Source organism: Sceloporus occidentalis, unplaced genomic scaffold (assembly GCF_023333645.1).
Source record: "Sceloporus occidentalis isolate IW3139 unplaced genomic scaffold, rSceOcc1.0.p SCAF_2, whole genome shotgun sequence".
Taxonomy (NCBI): Eukaryota; Metazoa; Chordata; class Lepidosauria; order Squamata; family Phrynosomatidae; genus Sceloporus; species Sceloporus occidentalis.
This window is the reverse complement of record NW_028316982.1, coordinates 30,705,531-30,727,290: the sequence shown is the minus strand read 5'-3', so window position 1 is coordinate 30,727,290 and position 21,760 is coordinate 30,705,531. Positions and strand designations below refer to the sequence as shown.

At 37.4% G+C, this 21,760-nt stretch overlaps 1 protein-coding gene across 4 annotated transcripts in view; it reads right to left on the bottom strand.

Moving 5' to 3' along the window:
- Positions 1–23: 23 nt before the first annotated feature.
- The window catches only part of DHX36 (DEAH-box helicase 36), a 35,812-nt gene continuing 14,075 nt past the window's right edge, over positions 24–21,760 (bottom strand). For 2 of the 4 annotated variants that reach the window (XM_089509012.1, XM_089509013.1), the window contains 13 exons: positions 21,216–21,271; positions 19,552–19,616; positions 18,799–18,942; positions 17,901–18,018; positions 14,814–14,912; positions 13,476–13,649; positions 13,156–13,242; positions 10,560–10,643; positions 10,364–10,463; positions 10,171–10,261; positions 8,321–8,441; positions 7,164–7,316; positions 24–3,953 (listed from right to left, as the gene is read on the bottom strand). In XM_089509012.1, coding sequence (XP_089365138.1) covers positions 3,768–3,953; positions 7,164–7,316; positions 8,321–8,441; positions 10,171–10,261; positions 10,364–10,463; positions 10,560–10,643; positions 13,156–13,242; positions 13,476–13,649; positions 14,814–14,912; positions 17,901–18,018; positions 18,799–18,942; positions 19,552–19,616; positions 21,216–21,271 — 1,478 coding nt within the window. In that variant the 3' untranslated portion in view covers positions 24–3,767. Of the gene's footprint in view, positions 3,954–7,163; positions 7,317–8,320; positions 8,442–10,170; positions 10,262–10,363; positions 10,464–10,559; positions 10,644–12,160; positions 12,289–13,155; positions 13,243–13,475; positions 13,650–14,813; positions 14,913–17,900; positions 18,019–18,798; positions 18,943–19,551; positions 19,617–21,215; positions 21,272–21,760 lie in introns of those variants that run through there. The other 2 variants (XM_089509014.1, XM_089509015.1) reach the window with 2 other exon arrangements.

Below are 21,760 nucleotides of genomic sequence, written 5' to 3'. Positions count from 1 at the left end.
CATACATGCAACAGATCATGCAAATACGTTGTTTAATAATGCAGAAAATATGAATTATAGATCTAAGCCAAGAAACTTGGTACAGATGAAGTCTTAATTTTCAAAAGATGGTATCAGTATGGGAAGTAACAATCTGGAGGAGAAAAGCATTGATCACAGAGCACTGAATACACACTCGCAGTAGGTAAAGCCCAAGAAGAGCAGGATCTTTTACATGCTAGACTTTTCAATCCTGTACAATATACACAACTCGCTAACACTTGCAGGTCTCCCCAGAGGTCAACTAGAGTAATGTGCCCAGGACCCCTACTTCCATTCCTCTATACACCATTGGCAGTTAGCTTGACACAGCACATTGTGCAGCAGACAGTATTTTCTTTCATGTTTTCATAAAATCAGGAAGTGCCATATTAGTGTAACAAGACGTTGAATATTAACATGTAAATGAGATATAATGGAATTTCTCTCCATGACGTATGAAACTTACACAGTTATGTATGGAACAAAATTGATGCTAATTTGTGGTTCATCAGTTTCAAGCACTGATAAAACACAGGTTAAAAGAACTGTTTTAACTCTTTCAGTAATGCTTAAGCTAGCAACAAAATAGAGCCTTTCGAGGCTGGAAGGAAGGTCTTGTTTTCTGGCTTTCCAGTACAATGCTAAGAGAAACTAAACTAATGACAGTGAAATGTTGACATCTGGATTGCAACTGAGCCAGGTTTCATCCAATATAGCTCAGGCCAAGCTTGTTGTAAAGAGAGAAGGAACAGAGAAGGTTTTACTGAGGGAATTCTATGGCAGAGCTCACTGTTCTCATCACAAAAAGAACTCCTGCTGGAGATGTAAATATTTATAGATTTCATTTTTACAAGCAAGAATTCTGTGTTTCTCCTGTGAGAAAGTTGCACAGAAAACAGCACAGCTGAGGTCTGTTACCACATAAAGGCATTTTTGTACAAAATAGTGCTTTTTCTGTGCCTGAATCTTTTTCTGCATGGGAAACTTGTTTTTTTGTGATGAAAAATACTGCTGTCTAAAAAAATAACCCCATGTATGTTTTTTGTGAAGTATGGTGGGTTACACACCGCCGAGAAGCAGCGCTGTCCCGCCGCCGCCGCTTGCGGCGTCCGGGAGCCGCAGCTGCCACACCGTGGGGCTCCCGGACGCTCAGAGGAAGGAGCGCGGAAATCGCGCTCCTTCTCGGGCCCCGGAAGATGCGCCACAAGTGCCAAAGGGCGCACTCGCGGCATCACTTCCGGTGCGCCACATGCGGACACAGAGCATCCGTTACATCAATATGGTGGCAGCCGTGTGGAACGGCCGCCGCCATATTGTACGTATTGAATACGTATTAGGGTTAGGGGGTGCGGAAGCACCGCCCCTTCCTAACCCTAATACGTATTGAATACGTATTTTTTGGCAGTCTATAACCTGCCTATATCTCCCAAATGACAAAGATCCTTGTCCTTGCAGTATTCTCCTGATCATGCTCTGCTAACACTCAGGAAACCCATATTCTCCCTATTATTTAAATATGTTCAAATATTTATTACTTCCCTACTCCAGGTTCACTTGGGAAAGATTTTAAGTAACAAGTAACTAAAATCTGCTGAAGATTTCTAGGTAAGGTGCCACCAGAAAATGATTTCCCCTTGTATTTACTATGGAATAGGTATCACAGGGGATTGAGGATAGGCCTTAAGAGATTACTTCCTAAGTGGATAGTTGGAAAGACTGGCGCAAACAACAACCAGAAGCCCAATGAGACCAATGCAGGAACCATGAAGAAACTCTGCCAGAAAGCAGTTGGAAATTGGAGGAGGTACTCAGAAGCACAACCTGACCCCATTTCCAATTCCTCAAATAAGCAAAACTGAAGCTAATCTGCTTGATCGCAGATCTAAGGTGCTGCACCAAGAATTGGTAAATGTGGTGCAAATGCAATTATTCTTGCATGTAGACTCTAGCTTTTGTACATTTAGAGTACAAATAGCAGCCCCCAAACCCTGCAAGGCCCAAACATGACAGTGGGGAAGATGAGCATGCACATTGCCCAGGGTGCTACTTATTTCATGGTCACAGGAATGTGCAGGAGCAAGACAACTTATTTGTGAATCTAGCAAATCTTGTCTCCTTAAGCATAATGCAACAAGAAACTGCAAAAATTATGAAGCAGATTAAATACAAGAAGCACTGCTGCAGAATTTAGTCTGAAGTATAGTAAATGTTGTCCAGGTAAACAGTCTGAGGATACTGGACCTCTGGAAATAACACGATTCATTAGAGTATAGCAGTTAATGTACTATCATCTGTTATGTTGCTGGTAGATGGTCCAAATCACATGTATATTTTGAAAACTGATACCTGTACTGACATCGGAATGTTACCACCTAATAAAAATAACCCTGTTGGCACAAACCCTTAGCATTTGAGAAGGGACATCCTATTCCTAACTGATTAATCCCTGTGTTAGAATATCCTGTGAGGCAACCCTCAGCAATTAAATCCTAATTGTTTAAAGACTTATTTAATATATTAAAATGCAAGCTCAATCTTGAAAATGAATTATGCAAAACCTGGGGAGGCCATGTATGCTAACATCAATTATGACAATTACTACTGTAAGTGATTTTGGAAAAGGCCAAGTTAGCCAGTACAATCTGGCAGTTGTGAATGACTACAATTTAAAATAACAGCAGAAAAAAGGCTAGTAGGAGACACAAAGACTACAAAGAATGATCGGGGAAGTGGCACATACCAACTTTCACAGCGACATGAACCTACTGAAATTACAGGAATCCTCTGTGCACTCTATTGATGAAATCAATACACTTAGTACATCAACATTCTTAATAACATGGCACATATAAAAATAACTAGCATATTGGCAAAGACACAGGAATTTAAAATTACGGGACAGATGCATTTGTTATTTGTTTTTTAAAAGATCTTTTAATTTTTAAAAAGCTGTATTCACTTCATTGAAACAGGACTCAGGCTGCTACCTATTGTACAGTCAGTGTGCATTTGATTCTTGTTGGAATTCGTTTTGCTCAAGCTCTGGGCAGAAAGTAAATCCCACTCCGCATCCCAAACAGCCAACTGGTGGTATTTACAGTACTTTACTAGAGCTCTGTATTCAAGGACAGTCCTAGTTGCTGCATCAGCACATGTTGTTTCTCACTGTGATAATAAATGGCTGTTTCAGGACTGAAGTACACGTGTTTGCTCAAATACTCAGCAGAAGCCCTTCTCACAGTAGTCCTTCCATCTCTTTGGGGGCTGGCTTTAATTCAATTTACAATACTCCCAGCAATGGATACTTTAGTTGTAACAATTGCTCACTTAAGAATTCCAAAGAGAATGTAAATAGAAGGCTGATGGCTTAAAAGGTATGTGTGGTTCATTGGTAATGCTAATAACTAATTTTCAAAAATGGCAATTCCATGGTCAATAGCAAAACAGTGTAAAAATGGAATGCAAAAACTATTCAGACCATTTTCCATTTCATCCAGCTTTTACCTGATAAAGATTACAGTCCTCAAGCAGCAGTGTACAGATTCACCACATACACACAAATACAATAGTCTGTGCAGCAATGGCAGCTATGTAAACAGTTACTTTTATACACTGCATGCAATACACAAAGAAATAATAAATTACTGACACTAAAAATGAAATTCCAAGATGTCCAAAGGTAGCAAAAACAACAACAACAAAAAATCCAGCACAGTTGTCACCTCTACAGCAGTGAAGGAACAATGTTAACTGTACTGTTCATTCTGGAAACGAGGGGCAAAGTTTCTGGCAGTTTCATTCTCCTGTGTTGTGATTAAGTCTATAATAGCTGTCAGCACTGCAGTGTCCCTTGATTTAGTATTGTTCCAGTCCACAGGCTGGGGGTTTTCTATTTTCTCTTGTAGAAGGTCATCCAATTCTTCTTTCAAATCCTGTAGATAAAAGAATGTTGGTTAGGACAGACACAAAAAGCTGCATGTTTTGACAAATACTGTAATAGGAAGTTTCTGTAGTAATAACAATGTGACTTAGAATAAAAAGGATTTTTTTTCTATGTTCCAGTAAAATAGGTATCAAATCTTTTGAAAATTTCACTAGATATTTGTAAATTTAACTTCTTCAGGAATAGCTTTATCTTTTACATTATTCAAGTACTGAATTATACAACATACTTTGTGTAATGAAGCTAAATGGGTTCTGGCAACTATAAAAAGGAACAACTTCCTATGAGGTTAAGATATTCAAAGGACCCAATTTTCAAGCTTCAGATTCCTATGTTATATTTCCATATCTAAACCCAGGAAAATGGATGTTCTTTCCTTCCCACTCTTGGTGCAGACCTTTATAGCATCAATAATGCTCCAAGGGGTTTCCCACTCTCCAATGGCTCTTAGGGAGCAGTGCCATCAGGGTCAAAAGAAGCAGAACCAAAAGTAAACATACCCTTGGAACCGGCCCAAGTTTTTAGTTCATGTACCTTTAAAAGGCAATTGCTAACCAGCGCAGAAAACAAGTTTGTGTTAATATTCTCAGTACAATATAAATATAGCACAACAGACCAAAAACGTATTAAGTAAGAGATTTCAGTGAAAGGGTACCAACAATGTTTGAAGAGCAATTGGATGAATTTAGACAGAGGGAGGAATGAATTAAACAATGAGTCTTTGACAAGCAAATTGGATGTTTTAAATCCTTCTCTACTTGTTATCCACTCCACATTATAAGAATTTCAGTTTTTACATTCCAGAAAAAAAGCCATAACAATAGTGGGTGTGCATATGAAATGAACTGTACCAAGTTATAGGCACAGGACTATACCATTTGTATCTGAAACTGAACCTTCCTCTCTGTTCCATTTCAAACCCCCAAAATTCTATTCTTTCTAGAAACAGATTAAGTGAAAATTGAAGATATTTTGACAGCCCAAGCTGTTACATTTTACCAATATTAGGCCTTGCAGGTAGCTACTTACAAGTTAACAGCAGGAGTGACTCCTCCCTGCATAGATGGTTATAGTTATTCTTTTTTCCATTTTTATGTTTTATTAAAAACTTTATAAAATAAAAACAACGAATATACAAACACAATGCAGAGCCTGTACATGTACTACAATGCAAGAAGCCCTACACACTCTGCCATGTAGCCTTACACACTCTCTTACACATTTTCCACACTCTACCATGTAGTTGAAATGCTACCAAATGATACAATGTATGTACATATCTATCTGAAAAATCTACAACAGATGAAATATGAATATGATGCCTCAAGATTGTGTAAGATGTTCTTTATCACCATAATATACTACAAGTACTGTGTGCTTTATAAGAAATGTTCCTTATAAGAAGATAACATGCAGAAGATGCCTAGACCATATAGTCTACAGAAGCAATATGCCTAGGAAATGCAATGTCTTTTTTAAAAAATGTATGAGTCTGAGTGATGTGACGATACTTCACAGGAGTGTGCAGATCGCACACATTAACTGTTCTATATGAGAAATATTTAAAGTATAATATTTAAAAGACATACTGTAAAGGTCCATGACTATTGTTCTTCTATATTTATTTTCTAAAAGCCCACATCTTTTGAGATTCTTAAGAGACACATTAATATTCATCTGCCTACTAGGCAATACTGTTTTTTACAACCTTGGGAGCACAAGTGACCAAAAAGGTAAACCCAAAAAATCTAGGTAGATACAGGTCAATAAACATAAAACAAAGAAATTCAGTCCTTCAGTATGCAAAGGGATTTTGTAGCAGCTTTGAGACTACAGAAAGAAAGAAGTTGGTAGCATAAGGATTTGTAGACATAAGTCTACTTCCTCAGATTCATTGAGTGAAGTGCCTAGGAAGAGACCTTTGAAAGCAGGTTCATTTCTTCAACTGGGAGATGGGATGGCAGAACCATGCCTGTTTCAATACCATTCAGAAGTTAATTTAATACAGGTTGAGTCTCCCTTACATGGAATACCAAAATTCCAAATACTCCAAAACCCAAAACATTTTTTCAAGGGTGACTGAGAGAGCAATGTACACAAACTGTGCTTCATGCACAAAATCATTTAAAATGTTAGGTATAATATTACATGCAGGCTATGTGTAAAAGGTGTTTATGAAACATAAATTAATTTTGTGTTTATATTTGTGTCTCATCTCCAAGATATCTAATTATGTACATATATGCAAATACAAGTATTGAAAAATCTGAAAAAATCCAAACTCCAAAACACTTCTAGTCTGAAGTATTTCAGATAAGGGATATTTAACCTATATAATCCTCCTCATTACTTTCACACTCACTACGTTAGGAAGGAATGAGAGTGATGCTTGTGATGCGGCAGCTAAAAAGGCTAATGTGGTTCTAAGCTGCATCAACAGAAGTATAATGTCTATCTCAAGGGAAGTAATAGTGCCACTCTATTCTGCTTTGGTCAGGCCTCAACTGGAATACTGTGTCCAGTTCTGAGCACAATTCAAAAAGGACATGGACAAGCTGAAGCGTGTCCAAACAAGTACGATTAAAATGATGAAAGGTTTGGAAACCATGCCCTATGAGGAGAGATTTAGCCTGAAGAAGAGAAGGTTAAGAGGTGATATGATAACCTTGTTTAAATATTTGAAAGGATGTCATGTTGGGGATGGAACAAGATTGTTTTCTGCTGCTCCAGAGAACAGGACCCGGAACAATGGATTCAAACTCCAGAAAAGAGATTCCACCTAAACATTAGGAGAAACTTCCTGACTGTAAGACTTGTTACCTCAGAGGGTGATGGAGTCTCCTTCTTTGGAGGCTGTTTTTAAGCAGAGGCTGGATGACCATCTCTCGGGAGTGCTTTGATTGTGAATTTCTGCATGGCAGGGAGTTGGACTGGATGGCCCTTGTGGTCTCTTCCAGCTCTATGATTTTATGAACTCTTGGACTGACATTTCTATCATGGAATGAAACGTCTGAAGCAGCTATATGCCTGAACATATATTTCATATTTATGCATTTTAGAAAATGCCACACATGCAAACGGTACTACTCTTAAAAAGATTCATAAGATACTATAGTTGAAACAACTACAATTTTTTCAAAAAAATCAGGTGTAATTTCTGTCAACACTAATGTGAAAAGAAAATAAGCAGTACACTCACCTTGACTAGATGAGCAATTCTTGCTGGAGACTGAAAAACAATCCATTCATCCACAGCAATTGTATCTTGATCTTTGTCCTTCTGTATGGAAATATCTCCTCCAAAGAACAAAAGACAATATGGCGAAACCTCTGTGCAATCATACAGGTATATCTGTAACAAGAAAAACATGCAGCACACAGTATATTAAGAATAGTAGGCTATACTCAGCAGCACTCTCAGAATTAGACCTTGGGTTGCTTGATCTTACATAGGTGTGGCTGTGCTTGGAAGTAGTGGGTGCAAGCCTCCCTTCCAAAATGAGTGTTTTACCCTTCTTCTCTTCCAGCATCCACAAACTGGGACATGAAAATATTTACCTCAATTTTCGATCAACTATGACTTTTTGTGTGATCTGAACCAATAAACTGATTCAATTTAGAAAGGCAAGTTGAGAATTTTTGGGCTGCATCTGCACAGCAGGAATATTTCAATTTGACAACACTTTAACTGCCGTTGCTCAATGCTATGGACTATGTAGTTTGTTATGGCACCAGAGTGCTCTCATAGAGAATGCTAAATATCTCACAAAACAACAAATCCCAGAATCCCATAGCTTTGAGGCATGGCAATTACGATGTATCAAATTGCATTATTTCTACAGTGCAGATGCAGCCCAAGTATATAAAATGGATGTAAAAGCTTCTTATCTCATCAGAGCCATACTGAAAAGAGTATGGATTGCATGGGAGCTGAGTATTGAAAACTTTGTAAACAAGGTTTTGTGAAGCCAAAAACTGATCACCTAATAAGTTTATCATGGTTTTTTGCTTTACACAACAGCATGTCACATGAGCAAGAGCTGTATAAGGTGTTTTTTCTAGTAAAGTAAAATTAAGTGGGGGGGGGGGGGTGGAGGAGAAAAAGACTGAGACTTGTAAAAAATCTACACCCATCCCATGAACTGTCTCTCATTCAGCACTTTTCCATTTTCCAGGTGAATTACAGAGGATCAGTGGGGAAAACAGAACCACGAGAATCAAAGGAATACCACCCTAAAGAGTCACAGCCTCTGAAGAAAGTGTGTGTATGGGGTGGTGGTTGTGGACAGCAATGAGGGACAGTAAAGAATCAACACCAAGGTGTATTTAAAAGGAAGTAAACAAAGATTAACTCACACTACTGGTCCGCATTTTCAAATGGTAAACAAGCCAGCTGTAATGGAATTCTGTCTCCTCAACGTTCACAGATTTGGGATGAATGTTAACTGTTCGATCTGTTTTAGTGGATACTTTAACCCTTAAAATATAGAGAAGTGTCAGAATTCAGGTACAAGTAAATTAGATACAGAAGAGGTGAAAGATGTAAGCTTGTCTTGAACTCATTGGGGTCCCATGGGTGCTATTTCCCTCCACTTCCTTCCCACATCCTCCAATGCTACTCTGGGTTTTGTGGGGGAAATGTCCTGAACTGCACAGAAACTTCACATGGATGGACAGAAAGTTGCCAGCCCCTCCTCTTCTGCCAGTGGGAAGTTTCCAATAGATGAAAGCTCCATAAACATAAGCCGCCTTCTGTTTACAGAGGAGCAAAGTCTAGATCTAATCTAGAACATGTTGCTGCAATCCATGTGTTAAAAGCCATCCTCTAAATTAGATATTACACGTGAAAGAACAAAATACAATTGAAAGACATATTTTAAACAGTTTCTTTCAAAGTTCCCAAATGCAAACCAATAGCAACAAAATGATTTTGTGAAGATGTCCATTAGAAAACACTTTTGAACTCTCTTGTACACACACATTTGATTTTCCTTTTTGCTTGAAATGAGGAAAATAATAATGGCAATCCCAACAATGCAATGGAGATAATATGGGACTATGTTATCTATACAGTTGGCTCTCCACTTTTGTGGATTTAACATTCATAGACTTGATTATTTGTGAGTTTGTCCAGGGCATGGCTGGGAAGGCCAAGCACATGCTCCTCCTCCTCTTCCTCCCAGGTTTTTCCCCTCAGGGAAAAAAGCCCAGGAGGGAGGGAGCAGCCAGGAAGGGTTCCCACCTTCCCCCATGCTTTGAACAGCTGAGGGAAGCCAGCCAAAGCACGGGGAAAGATGGGAGTGGTGTGTGTGCATGAGGGGTAAGAGGAGCACATACACATGCCCCTCCCACCTTCCCTCACATATTCATGTTTTTTTCCACTTTTGCAGGGGTCTTGCGCCTTTAAACCCTGTGAATGTGGAGCACAGACTGTATAAGCATATTATCCGTTATTCAGATTTTTGTTTAGAAATTTAGTGCACTTTCAACAGAGGAAAACAATACAAAGCATAATGAAAAGCTATTTTCCTCCATTATGCTTACTTTTATTCAACACAATCCAGATAAAATATAGTTAGTGTTATTTTTTATTAACCCTCCATCAGGTAATATACAGGTATCATCTGATTGTGGAAAGGGAAGAACAGAAGCTTTTCTGCAGCTCCCTCTGCTGGCAAAAGGATACTACTGCAACTGCTCAATTAAAAAGTCAATTTTATTTGTACCTATCTGAAGACCCAATCATTTTCAATCATGATAGAAATGACTTACAATGGCTTTCAAAAATATTATATTAGATTTTTTTAATGATAAAGGACCAGACCATGTCCTTGGAGTGGTTTCTGATTGCTTTGGAGTGTGTATTATTTGAATCCTATGCCGCCACAGTGGTCGGAAGCCGTTTTATTTGGCCCATGTATTTCAGGCCCAGGACTATCTTTTTTGCCTCACAAATGCTTTTCTACTGAACTGAAACTTTTTGAACTTAATTTTCTTTCCTCAACCATCTCAAATGGTCTTTGCACAAACTAAATTTCAGCAGGTAAGCTCACTCAAACATTTGCTTCTGACAATAGTCAGTACACAATATACTGAAAACTATTTGCTGCATTTTCATATTTTGTGACATGTACATTATATCGTAACACCCAAATCTCCATATATTCTCAGTAAAGAATCTGAGCATAAACTATCAAAAGCCTTACATTTTCCTCTTTTTGTTGAAGTTTGCTCGAATTTTTGCAACCTTTGGATACAAGCCAGCACAGATAACAGCTTTCAATACCTTCTCATTGTCTGGAAAAGAAGACAGAATTCACTGAAGGAGTGAAGTGCAGCAGAATTAACAATTGGAGAACTGAGTAGACCTACTTCATTGCTCCTTTTTTCAGAATTTACCTGAGTTAATGTTGGATTTGGGATCTCTGGGACTTCTGCTATTTACAAACCCAGCTGCAAGAAGATGCTCAGCAAACTGCCCTTTCATGTTACTAAGCATCTAAAAGAACAAAACAAATTCACCAATAAGATCTTACAGCTCTGTCCAAAAAGTTTCAAAAACACAATTTTTAAAAAACCAGAGACAAAATATTACCTGCAAAGTATTTGGAGAAAGAAAATACTCCCAGCAATAATCCTTCTCACACCTGAAGCCACGTCGTCGAGCTTCTTCCCAACCCTGAAAACACAGTATGTTTAGTATTAATCCAGTTAAATAATATAAAGTCCTTTATTATATTTCTTTTATTCCATTATGTGGGAAAGAGTAAGCTCCATATTGATGTAAAATTTCTGGGAATTTTGAAACCATTTTGGGAAGGGAGAACAATTTTTTTCTCCTAGAAAAGGAAACTTTCAGAAAACTCAGGGGGAAAGCATGGTATTTGTGTCCTTGACAGATTGAGTTGCTTTTAGAAACATAAGATGTATCATATACCTAATGATTCTATTACACAATTGTATTTAGCATGAAATTGTGTTTGGTATATTAAAATACTGAACTTTAATTCAATCTGTTAGTAGTAACAAAGTGAATTCATTTTTTAAAAACGTTTGTTTTGTACATGCTGCAAAGTCCTAAACTGAAAGGAACCTCTTTGGTTTGTTCACTTTATTAAAAACATGACTCCTCTTTTCAAACACACACACAAAATATAGAAGAAACTATCAACATAAAACAGAGAAAATCATTTCATCTCTTCTAGTCTTCTATAATGTCAAGGAGACATAAACAATTTATCTGCATAAACAGAAACAAAAGAAACCAAGAAGAGCAAGTGCAATTTTCAGATACTTTAAGATGTGCCCTGTCTTAAATAAGTCTTTTAGGCCTGTTACAGACTGCCAAAATAAAGCTGCTTCGGGTCTCTTTGGAGGTATGATATTGAAATGATGCATGGGTCCTAAGAGTCCGGAGGTCGCGCCAAAGCCATACTCCATTCCTAAGCACTGGAGAGCAGCTTTGGTGCAGTTTCCGGATTCTTAGGATGCATGCATCATTTAAACAGCATGCCTCCAAAGAGACCCGAAGCAGCTTTATTTTGGCAGTCTGTAACAGGCCTTTGTTATTCAGCTTTCAGAAACAATTTTAGGAAAGCAAATATATATGAACACCTCGTTTAAACATTGATTAATTATTCCAAAAGAAAATATTCTAAAGTCAATTTTCCTTTCTTTCAATTTTTCCAGAAAGCAGGCTTTGGGAAATATTATATATATAAAAAATGGGGCAGAGGGGTTCTGAATTATACTATCCCCTGCCTGCCTCTCAGGCTTTCACATCTCTAAAGCTCCACAATGGCAAAATCAATTGTAGCACTGAAAAACAAAGAGAGTCACTAGACAAATTTAAAGTTGGAAGAGACATATATACAAAATGAAATCAGTAATTATTTAGGGCAAATCACAGTAGAAATTGGCATAATAATTCTTGGAATATAAAAATAAACTATTTATAGAAAAAAACTATTAAGTTCATCTCCATTAGTAAAACAAGAAGAGACTGTAAAAAAGGTCTGGGATCGTTTATACATATGTGGTGGGAATGTGTACATGCAAAGAAATATTGGGTTCAGATTCATGTCAAAATGCAACAAATCATAAATTACGAATTTAAATTTGATCCAAAAATCTTTCTATTGAATATGATTACAGATGATAAGCTGGAAAACAAACATGGAAAATTATTATTTTACATGATTTCGGCGGCTAGATTGGTCTTTGCCTCTTGTTGGAAAGGAGATGTCCATCCTACTTGGAATGCTTGGCTGCTTAAACTTTTAGACTTTATGGAATTGGATAAACGTACATGCTTTGTTCTGAACCTGAGTTGGGATAAGAGGAAAATGAATTGGCAGCCTATGGTAATCTTTTTAGAGTCTGAAAACAAGACCCACAATTTTATTTGGTAACTAAATAATTATCGTTTGACGTTTTTCTTTTTTTCTTCTTTTTTTGATGTATAGTTAAGCGATGCTGATTGTTGTCATTAATTGTGGAACTGTTAAACTAAAAATAAGTACATAAGTTATAAATGTATGAATGCAACTCTGGAAAGTACCACAGAGTTTAAAATTAATGCTTATTTGTACTGCTGTATTATTTCATAAGAAAGGGATATTTTCTTCTTTTAGGGTTTTTTTTGTATTAAGGAACTTTGCGGAACAAAAGATCCCTTCTGTCCCTCCGAGGGAAGTCATTTGTTGTCTATTTGTGTGGGTATGTTTGGAGATTGTGGGTTGGATGGGGTTTATCTGCTTTGTATGTTTGTAACTGTCATATGTAATGATGTATATTATGTTGTGCTGTTGTTGTATGTTTTTATGCTATTACTAAAATTTAATAAAGACTATTATAAAAAAAAAGAGACTGAACTAATAATCATCCTCAAGAATTCATCTGTATACAGTGGACCCTTGTTATATGCTGGGGTTTGGTTCCAAGATTCGCTGTAGATAACAAAATCCGTGGCTGCTCAAGTCTCATTAAATATGACATACCAAATGGTGTCCCTTATAAAAAATGGAAAATCAAGGTTTGATATTTGAAATTTATACTTTTTTTTTTTTAACATTTTCAAACCATGGATGCTTGAATCTGTGTATAAAAAAATCCATGTATAAGAAGGGCCAACTGTATAATGAAAGTCAATCTTGGTAACATATGAATAATCTTACTCAGAATATATCTACCTGAAAAGCGTTCACAACTGTGAGGTGATCACTTTTAGAATTCTTTGATAGTTCCTTTCTTCTTGCATCTGCTACTTTTTCTTTACCCTTAAATAATAAAAAGAGTTGAGCTAAATTATGTATTTTTGTTTTAAGAAATAAATGAGTAATATAACAAATTAAAATAATCTTTAAACTGAAGCAACTGAAAGGGTTTTTTTTTTTTGGGGGGGAAGGCTGAAATTACAAACCCAGTGTTCTGTAAGTCAACTTCTTAACGTTTTAGAACAAAGTATTAAAGTTTTTATATTTCTTTTTAAGTCTCTTGTTAAATACTTTACCAAAGGAATAACAAAAGGATCCTTGAAGCTGAGGCTGGCTGCAATAGTGAGAACAGGATCTAAGCAACAGAATAAAGCTCCGAAGAGAATCATCTTTCCTATGTGAGGCTCCACCGGTAACCTGGCCAAATGGACTCCAAGGGGGGTAAGTTCTTCTTGCCTATCCAATGCATTCTGTTAGGAAGAGGATATAGTGGTGATAAGGGAGAACAATAAAAAAGTAATGCCAAGAAGTACTGGACCTCTGAAATTTATTTGTCGACAACTATCTTATTAAACTGAAGCTTTAGCGTCTTTAATATTCTATGTTAATTCCTGTATTGACAAATTTGTTTGTCAGCTTTATAGATGAATCTGTTCTTTATTTCTTTGTATAGACCTTTTCACAAAGTGTTACTTTCCAAACAAGTTTCTCCTGCTTTTTAAAATACACTCCATCTTTCCTTCCACTATTTTAAAGCTTTTCTGAACGTTAACATAGTCAACACCTTCCAAATGCTAACAGCTATAACACATAATCAGGAAACATGACTGAATGCTTTCTGGTCACAGTAAGAAAATTTTGTTGGTAAATTATAAACAATTTCTCAACAATAAAACAAAAAATCAATTTTTAAATTCTTAATTTAAAATTCTTCTTAAAAATAAAATAAAATAAATTTCTTCTCAGGTTCACTGTCTTCAAATGGATTTTGGACAAAGGCTCATTCAAGAAATAGTGTGGGATCAGAATGTTGGAGTGATGCTTAACACATACAGGTTCCAATACCCACAGAGTCATTCATACTCTCTGAGTTTCAGTTGCTACAAGGTGTAAGGATGAAGTGGATTAGAAGAAAACCTCATGAAGAGAGCTCAGTGGAGGAAAGCTGAGTTATAAATGTATCCAGTAAAAAAGTGTTCCTTGATACAAAACAAAACAAAAATAATAAAAATCCTCGTACAGTGGTGCCTCGGGTTACGAAATTAATTCGTTCCGCGGCCGCTTTCGTAACCCGAAAAGCCTTCGTAAGCCGAATTGCCATAGGCGCTAATGGGGAAAAGCCGCGATTCCGTGCGAAAAAGCCGAAAAAAGCACCAAAAGTTTTTTCGTAACCCGAAAAAACTTTCGTAACGCGGAACAATAATTCCCTATGGGATTTTTTCGTATCCCGAAAATTTCGTAACCTGGGTATTTCGTATCCCGAGGTACCACTGTACTGAGAAATGAGGGTATCAGGGAGTAGTCTTAATGCCTTTTTTCATTTTTTGGTTTGTTTGTTTTTTTGTTAATTATATTGACTGAACATTCACAAGTCTGGACAGGTTTAATAATATGTAGAATATGTAGAAAGTTACCAGCTGCATGAGATGTTTTATGGACAGCAACACTGCATCCCTCGATGGTGGATCCATTACCTTACTCAGAAAATGAGCAATTCCTCCAAGCTTTAAAATCTGAAAGAAAACCAAGTTCATATACATTTATAATTTAAGGCGAACTACATTTAAACAAGTGATCTTTATGACTGACAATCACCATGGAACAGGACACTGGTACTTACTTTGAAACTTCCTCTGTCTGGTATCAATGAGGTATTCAAAAGGATACGTTTGCTTCTCCTTCCACCCAGAAAAGAAAGGACCACATTACTATAATATAACCTTTTCCCCGAGCCTGTCCAGGTCCAAGATAACCAGATTAAAAGCCCCGCTCCCAGGCAGACACAGGTTGTTCCCCCAGGAAGGAAGGAAATGAAATGAAAAGGTGATTGCAAAAAATCTCCTAGTGAAGGGACAGGTATTGCTGAAATTGATATGTGAGGGTTGAAGATGGGCAGGGAGAGGAGAGAAGATGTAGATAATAAAAAGGAAGATACAAAATAATAATCTTTGAAAATACAATAAAAGACGAGCTGCTAGACCAAGAAGATAATATTGAACTCAGACAGACTGAGCTCTCTTCTAGGCAAAAATATGAAGAATTGAAACAGGACTCCAGGTCAACAAAATCAGATGCAAATGTTATGGTTATGTGATCATCAACTTCCTGGGTGGCAGGAAGACTTGAAAGGTTTTCAGATATCTCCTTACCAGACATGGAAATATTTCTTTTTACATAGACTGAGTGCTAAACAAACATAAAATGCTAACTACAGAATTTAAATTGCATACCACCAAAAAGGACCCTGACATGAGCTGATTAACAACAAACTTCTACTTACAATTGTTAGGCATTGACAATTGTTTAATTACATAACACTTCAAGATATGGACTAGTTACAAGAACAGAAATTGTGTGAAAAACAAAATTATTACACAGTCAAAGGCTCTACTCAAACATGCTTAGCTGCATCTAAACCAACAAACTATGGTTTGTATTTATTGAGAGTTCAGAATAATATATGAAAGACAGATGGCATAGGACCTGTTCTCATATAGTCAATTTATTGCTTATTATTATTATTTCAGTATTAAACCAGAGCCCTGGTGGCGCAGTGGTTAAATGCCTGTACTGTAGCCATTCACTCAAAACCACAAGGTTGCGAGTTCAAGACCAGCAAAAGGGCCCAAGCTCGACTCAGGCTTGCATCCTTCCGAGGTCGCTAAAATGAGTACCCAGACTGTTGGGGGCAAATTAGCTTACTTGCTAATTAGCTTACTTGCTGTTCACCGCTATGATCTTTGGAATAGCAGTATATAAATAAAAACAAAACAAAACAAAGGCGGGTTACAAACCGCCATGAAGGTACGCGCAGATCGCGTACTAGGGTTAGGGAGGTGCGGTGCTTCCGCACCTCCCTAACCCTAATACGCGCTCTGCGCTTAAAAAATGACGGCGGCCGTTCCAGACGGCCGCCGTCATGAGGACTTCACGGCCGCGCCTCCTCTACATGGGGCAGCGCGGACGTGACGTCCTCACTCCGCGCCAGGGCGCCTAGGGCGCCCTTTCCGCGGACCAGGAAGGAGCTCCGTTTTGGAGCTCCTTCCTGGTTTGCGGTGGCGCTTTGCTTCGCTGGGCGCAGCCTTCAGACGGCTGCGCCCAGCGAAGCAATGGAGAAAGGGGCCAAGCGGCCCCTTTCTCCTTCTACCCGCTGCCGCGGGGTGTCCTTGGGGCTTGAAGCCCCAGGGACACCCCTTTTCAGGCCGCGGGGAAGCGGCATTTTGCTGCTTCCCCGCAGCCTGAAAAGCGGCGGATCGGGGCCTCAGCGGCTGCCGTTCTGGCAGCTGAGGCCCTGATACACCGGGGAAAGGGGCGGGTGCAGCCCGCCCCAAATGGGCGGGCTATAACACGCCATACTATAGAAGTAGTCTGGTAGTTAAGAAACAAAACATCCAAGCTCTGAACTAATATTTTGAACCTAAATCTGTATGTCCAACAGGGCTCTGGACATGTTCATCTTAGTGCTGCATGTTGCATCATTTGAAACAGAGGGGGAGTAGCTAATGTGATAGAATAAAGATTAGTTGTTCACACCACATGGCTAGTACAAAGACAGGGATAGTAAAACAAACAAACAAACAAACAAACAAAGCTTGTTCTTTGAATCCCAGGCTCTCATGCAGAAGGCTCATGGAGTTTATCATACATATATGTAAAGATAAATGCAAACGCAATTAGCTGTAATTAGAGTAGACCTACTGAATTAATAGGAACCTGGCAGCTCACTTACATAAGTCCCATCATTTAAATGGTGCTGCTCTGGCTGGGATTAACAATTGGATTTTGCCTTTATTATTTAACTTCAGATATTATTTAAACTTTCCCATTTTATTTTTTTTAAAAGGTGCTTGATTGCATTTTTTTAATTTTAAAACAAGCTTGCCAAACTGCCAGGGTAAAGCACTCAACTATGCAGCTTTAACAACCCAGCTCATACAAACTGCAGTTTTTAAAAAAGAGTTTTAAGTCCTCTTTCTGCAAAGTCTGATACACTTACAGTATGAAAACAATAAAACAGAACTGCAGAAGCACAAATAATGGCTACAAAGGAGTACATATGGTAAAATTTCACAGGAAGAAACAATGAAATCTCACTAAAAACCTAACAGCCAAGTGCTTCTGACTCCCCTGAAAGGCTGAAACAGAGGACAATTACCATACTTCATTGGAAAGGTCATCCCCCTCAAGATAATGGCAATAGATTTCTATACCTTGCCAGATTGTTGTTACTTCATACAAAAGTCCAATGGCTAATTTGCAAAAATGAGTAGCAGGAGAGTTGCAATGCAAATTGATGCAGAAGCAGTGCAGTGTTAGTTAAGAAAAAATGCTAGTATATTATGAACGCATAGGTACGGATGATATAGATAATAGAAGCCCCCAATATGTACCCAATCTGGATCAAAAACACTTTGGTAAATTCCCTAGCGATAGACAATGCAATATTGTTTATTAAGAGTGGTTTGTTTCTCCTAGAACTTACAGCTGATAATATGCATTACCTTTATTTGCAAACAAAGTTCTTCCAAAGGTGTCCTCAAGATTTCTGGCAACTGGTAATCATCCAGCAGACTTGCACGAAGACCATTGTACAAGTGATAGCACTGACCTGGCTGGACTCTGTAAGAAAATAAGTATTCTTTATCATGTATTTTCTTCTCAAACAGAAGTATAGTAATGAGGATACTGTTTAAAAGTACAGCTGTTAAAGCACTGTTTTTATTCTATGGAGAAGTAACATTTTTACAAAAAAGAAAACAAACTAAAATAGATACAGTTAGAAAACAGATACTTTTAGCATGGTCTTACGGTAGAAATTTTAGAGGTATACAATAATTTGGGGAACAAACCTGTGCAACAAAGTGGGACAGTTCTACCATAATAGCTACAAGGCTTTATATTTTATAGCAATGAACAGGAATATTAATTGATATTAGCTGATGGTGGTAGGACCTGTAGTTCTACATGCTATTCTAACGGGGAATACCTTTACGTATAAAGTAGTTCTACTAGTTCTGTATTAGTTCTACTTGTGTTCACTCTGCGGCAGCATGCAAATTAAAAGATAACTTCTATAGGTTAAAACCTACTTTTTCAGGTGGGTAAAGACACAAAATGATGTACGTATTGGTATTAGCTCAAATTATATACTATTTGTTCTTAAATTATACTGATGATGCTATACTATATTAGGTGTTTCATCCATAAAAACCTATCAAAATGAATACGTATTGAAATTTAGTGCTACCAAACCAGCAAATAAAGTTCCAACAGGAAAAGCCTCAGAACCAAGAGTCACAACACTGAAAGGATTAAGATGTGGAGTTAAATGTTCTAACAAGAATACAATTATGGCAACCAAGTGTCTATTAATTTTATAAGGATAGCTATCACTCTTACCTTCCTGCTCTACCTTTCCTTTGCTTAGCATTTGCTTTGCTAACCCACTCAGCAGCCATCGTGCTAATGTTGTTCTGTGTATCAAAATTAGTTTCCTTTATCTTCCCTCCATCTATAACATACACCACATCATCTATGGTAATGCTGCGGAATTGAGAAGATAAATTGTTAGTTTTTACTCAGTGAAAAATGGCTGGCACTGAAAAGTTACTAAGACAATCAATATGCACAAATTATCTTTCTGTAGGAGGCCATACAATCAAGAACATTGACTATCATTGTTTAGGAAATCGAGCATTAAAGCAAGAGTTCCCAATGTGGGGTGGCCACACCCCCAGGGTGTCCTAGATGGAGTTTCTGGAGTGTAGCAAAGAGTGATTTGCATCCTTGAGTGACGAGTCACAAGTCATCAGTCATTTTTTTCTGTATAAATTAGAATTTAATTGTTCAATTTAGATTTGCATTGTATGCACTGAGATAAAGGTTATTTTTGAACCTGGTTTAAGTTCAGAACTGCAATTTTTGAATAGATACATAAAAGGATCCTCCATTTGTATAGCAATCCTATAACAAACTTTGAAATTCAATTCTCTAATAATGACTCAAAACAGAACAAGAAGTTTTGCTGAATATATTTTACTTTCTATTACTACTTATATTGCCCAAAGGAATTAAATAACTTACACTTTTTGTTGTTAAGGTATTCTACCAACAAATTTATTTAAAGTGTTGCAGAAAAAAAAAAACATTTACCTAGTCTCAGCAATGTTGGTAGCAATTACAATTTTACGAACTCCAGGAGGGGTTTTCTTAAACACCTATAGGGAAGTGTGCCAAAAACCAAGTCAGAGAGAAAGAAGGCATATGAGGAATCTATTTCTCATGCTAAAAACTTTTGCTAAACTCAAAACTGTTTCATCTGAAACACACCATTTACACAGCAGAGCAAGTAATGCAAGGGTGGAAAACTGGCTAGCCTGCAGTTATTGTTATAATACAATTTTCAACAGCATTAGCCAGCACAGAGATAAACATTGCAGGGCAAAGATTCCCCAGTCTTGCATTAATGGATCCTTGAAACATATTATTATAACAGAAAAATATAAACAACATTATACAGTATGACAAATTGATTTCAGGACATCTCGTCTACATATGATTAAGTCTGGGCTCTACCCACAAGCTTTAACCTCTTAAATCTCTTAAAAAGCAAGTGGACAGACAGATATTGTGTACAAAGCAACATCACTCTATCCAATTTGGCCATTATAGGCTTTGCTTGTATTCATGCAGTACTTTGATACCATTTTATCCAAGCCAAACTGGGAGGCTGCCTATGCCTTTTTCCACCGGCAACAGCTGAGGCAAAGGACTTGGACAGGGAGCGGGACTAAGGCTCTCTGAGGCGTCTTCTGCCCTGCCTTCAACACCACCATCCAGCTCCAAGCCAAACTGGGAGGCTGCCTGTGCCTTTTTCCACCAAGGGAACAGCTGAGGCTGTTTAATATTGGTTTTCAGGACCAGGACAGGGGGTTGAGAATGGGGATTAATATCCTATTGTATCTGTTTTGCCATGTTAATTGCTATCCATTTTTTACTGTTGCTGTAAATTGCTATCTATTTCTTCACTTTTTATCATTAGTGTGATCTGCCATGTTACTTGATTCTTATTGTTATTTGCTATGTATTTTTACATATTGTATTACTATAAGTTGTTATTTTTTAATTTTTGCTGCTTTTGATTTTAGATTGTACACCATAGGCAGGTTTTATCTGTATCTTGGTTGATGACTATGTAAAGCGCTGTGTAAACTTATGGCGCTATATAAATAAACTATAATAATAAGAAGAATTATAATAATAACTTTAACCATGATGGTCCCATCCTATAGAATAATGATACCACCCAACAGAATTGTAGGATTTGCATTTTAGTTAAGTACTTCACCATACTTCTCTCCTAGAGAGCTACAGTTTTGTAGCTGAGAGAATTGGATTCATGCTCTCTAGCCAAGACTATTAAGAACCTAACCAAATTACAAATTCTAAGATTCCACAGGACACAGCCACAACAGTTAAAACTGTATCCAGCAGCTATAATTGCCAAAAGTATGAACACACCCTTTGTTCATAGGGAAAACAGAATGTGTGAGTTCATGAGAAGCATTTATGTGCCGATTCCAGGGTAAGTACTATCTGAAGTTGATCGTAATCTTATTAACAGTTAAGGAAGAAATCTGCTTTACATTTTCCTAATAATACTCAATTTAATGAAGCATACAGTAAACACAATTCACCTTTAATACTCATTTTGATATTGTTTAAATACTGAATAAAATTTAGAATGCTGTGCAGAATACACTCTCTACTGCAGAAAAAGTGTTATTAAAATTATGATTACTAGTTACACTACTTACTTCAGTCTGGTTAACAGTAGGCATCAGTGAATGCAAAGGTATGATGATGAACCTTTCTGAAAATTAAGACATAGAACACCATGTAAAATTCAGTTGGAAAGCAGATCTCACAAAAATGAATACATGAGGAAGAATAAAAGAGAGGCATAGTTGTATGAACAGTAGTAGAATCTTTATTGCTAAAAGCTTTAAGCCATCACAATTCAAAGTCATTACTATCAGTAAAATAAATAAAATACCAACAAAGAACTAGATAGGATATACTGTATATACTCATGTATAAGTCTAGAAATTTTAGTCAAAATATTGACCCAAAAAACCTGAGTCAACTTATCCATGGGTCAATTTAAGTGCTGTACTTTTTACAGAAGAACCATCCTCTGGTGAAAGGCAAGAGCGCAACCTGCCCTGGAAGCACCGACCCACCCCTACTCTTTCATCCCTCCAACCTTTAGGGTGAGCACAAACAGTTATGCTTGATGGATTTCTGTAAATTCTTTGGCATTGTTTTCCTCTGCTTCATCCTTTAGTTGTTGTGCAGGCCT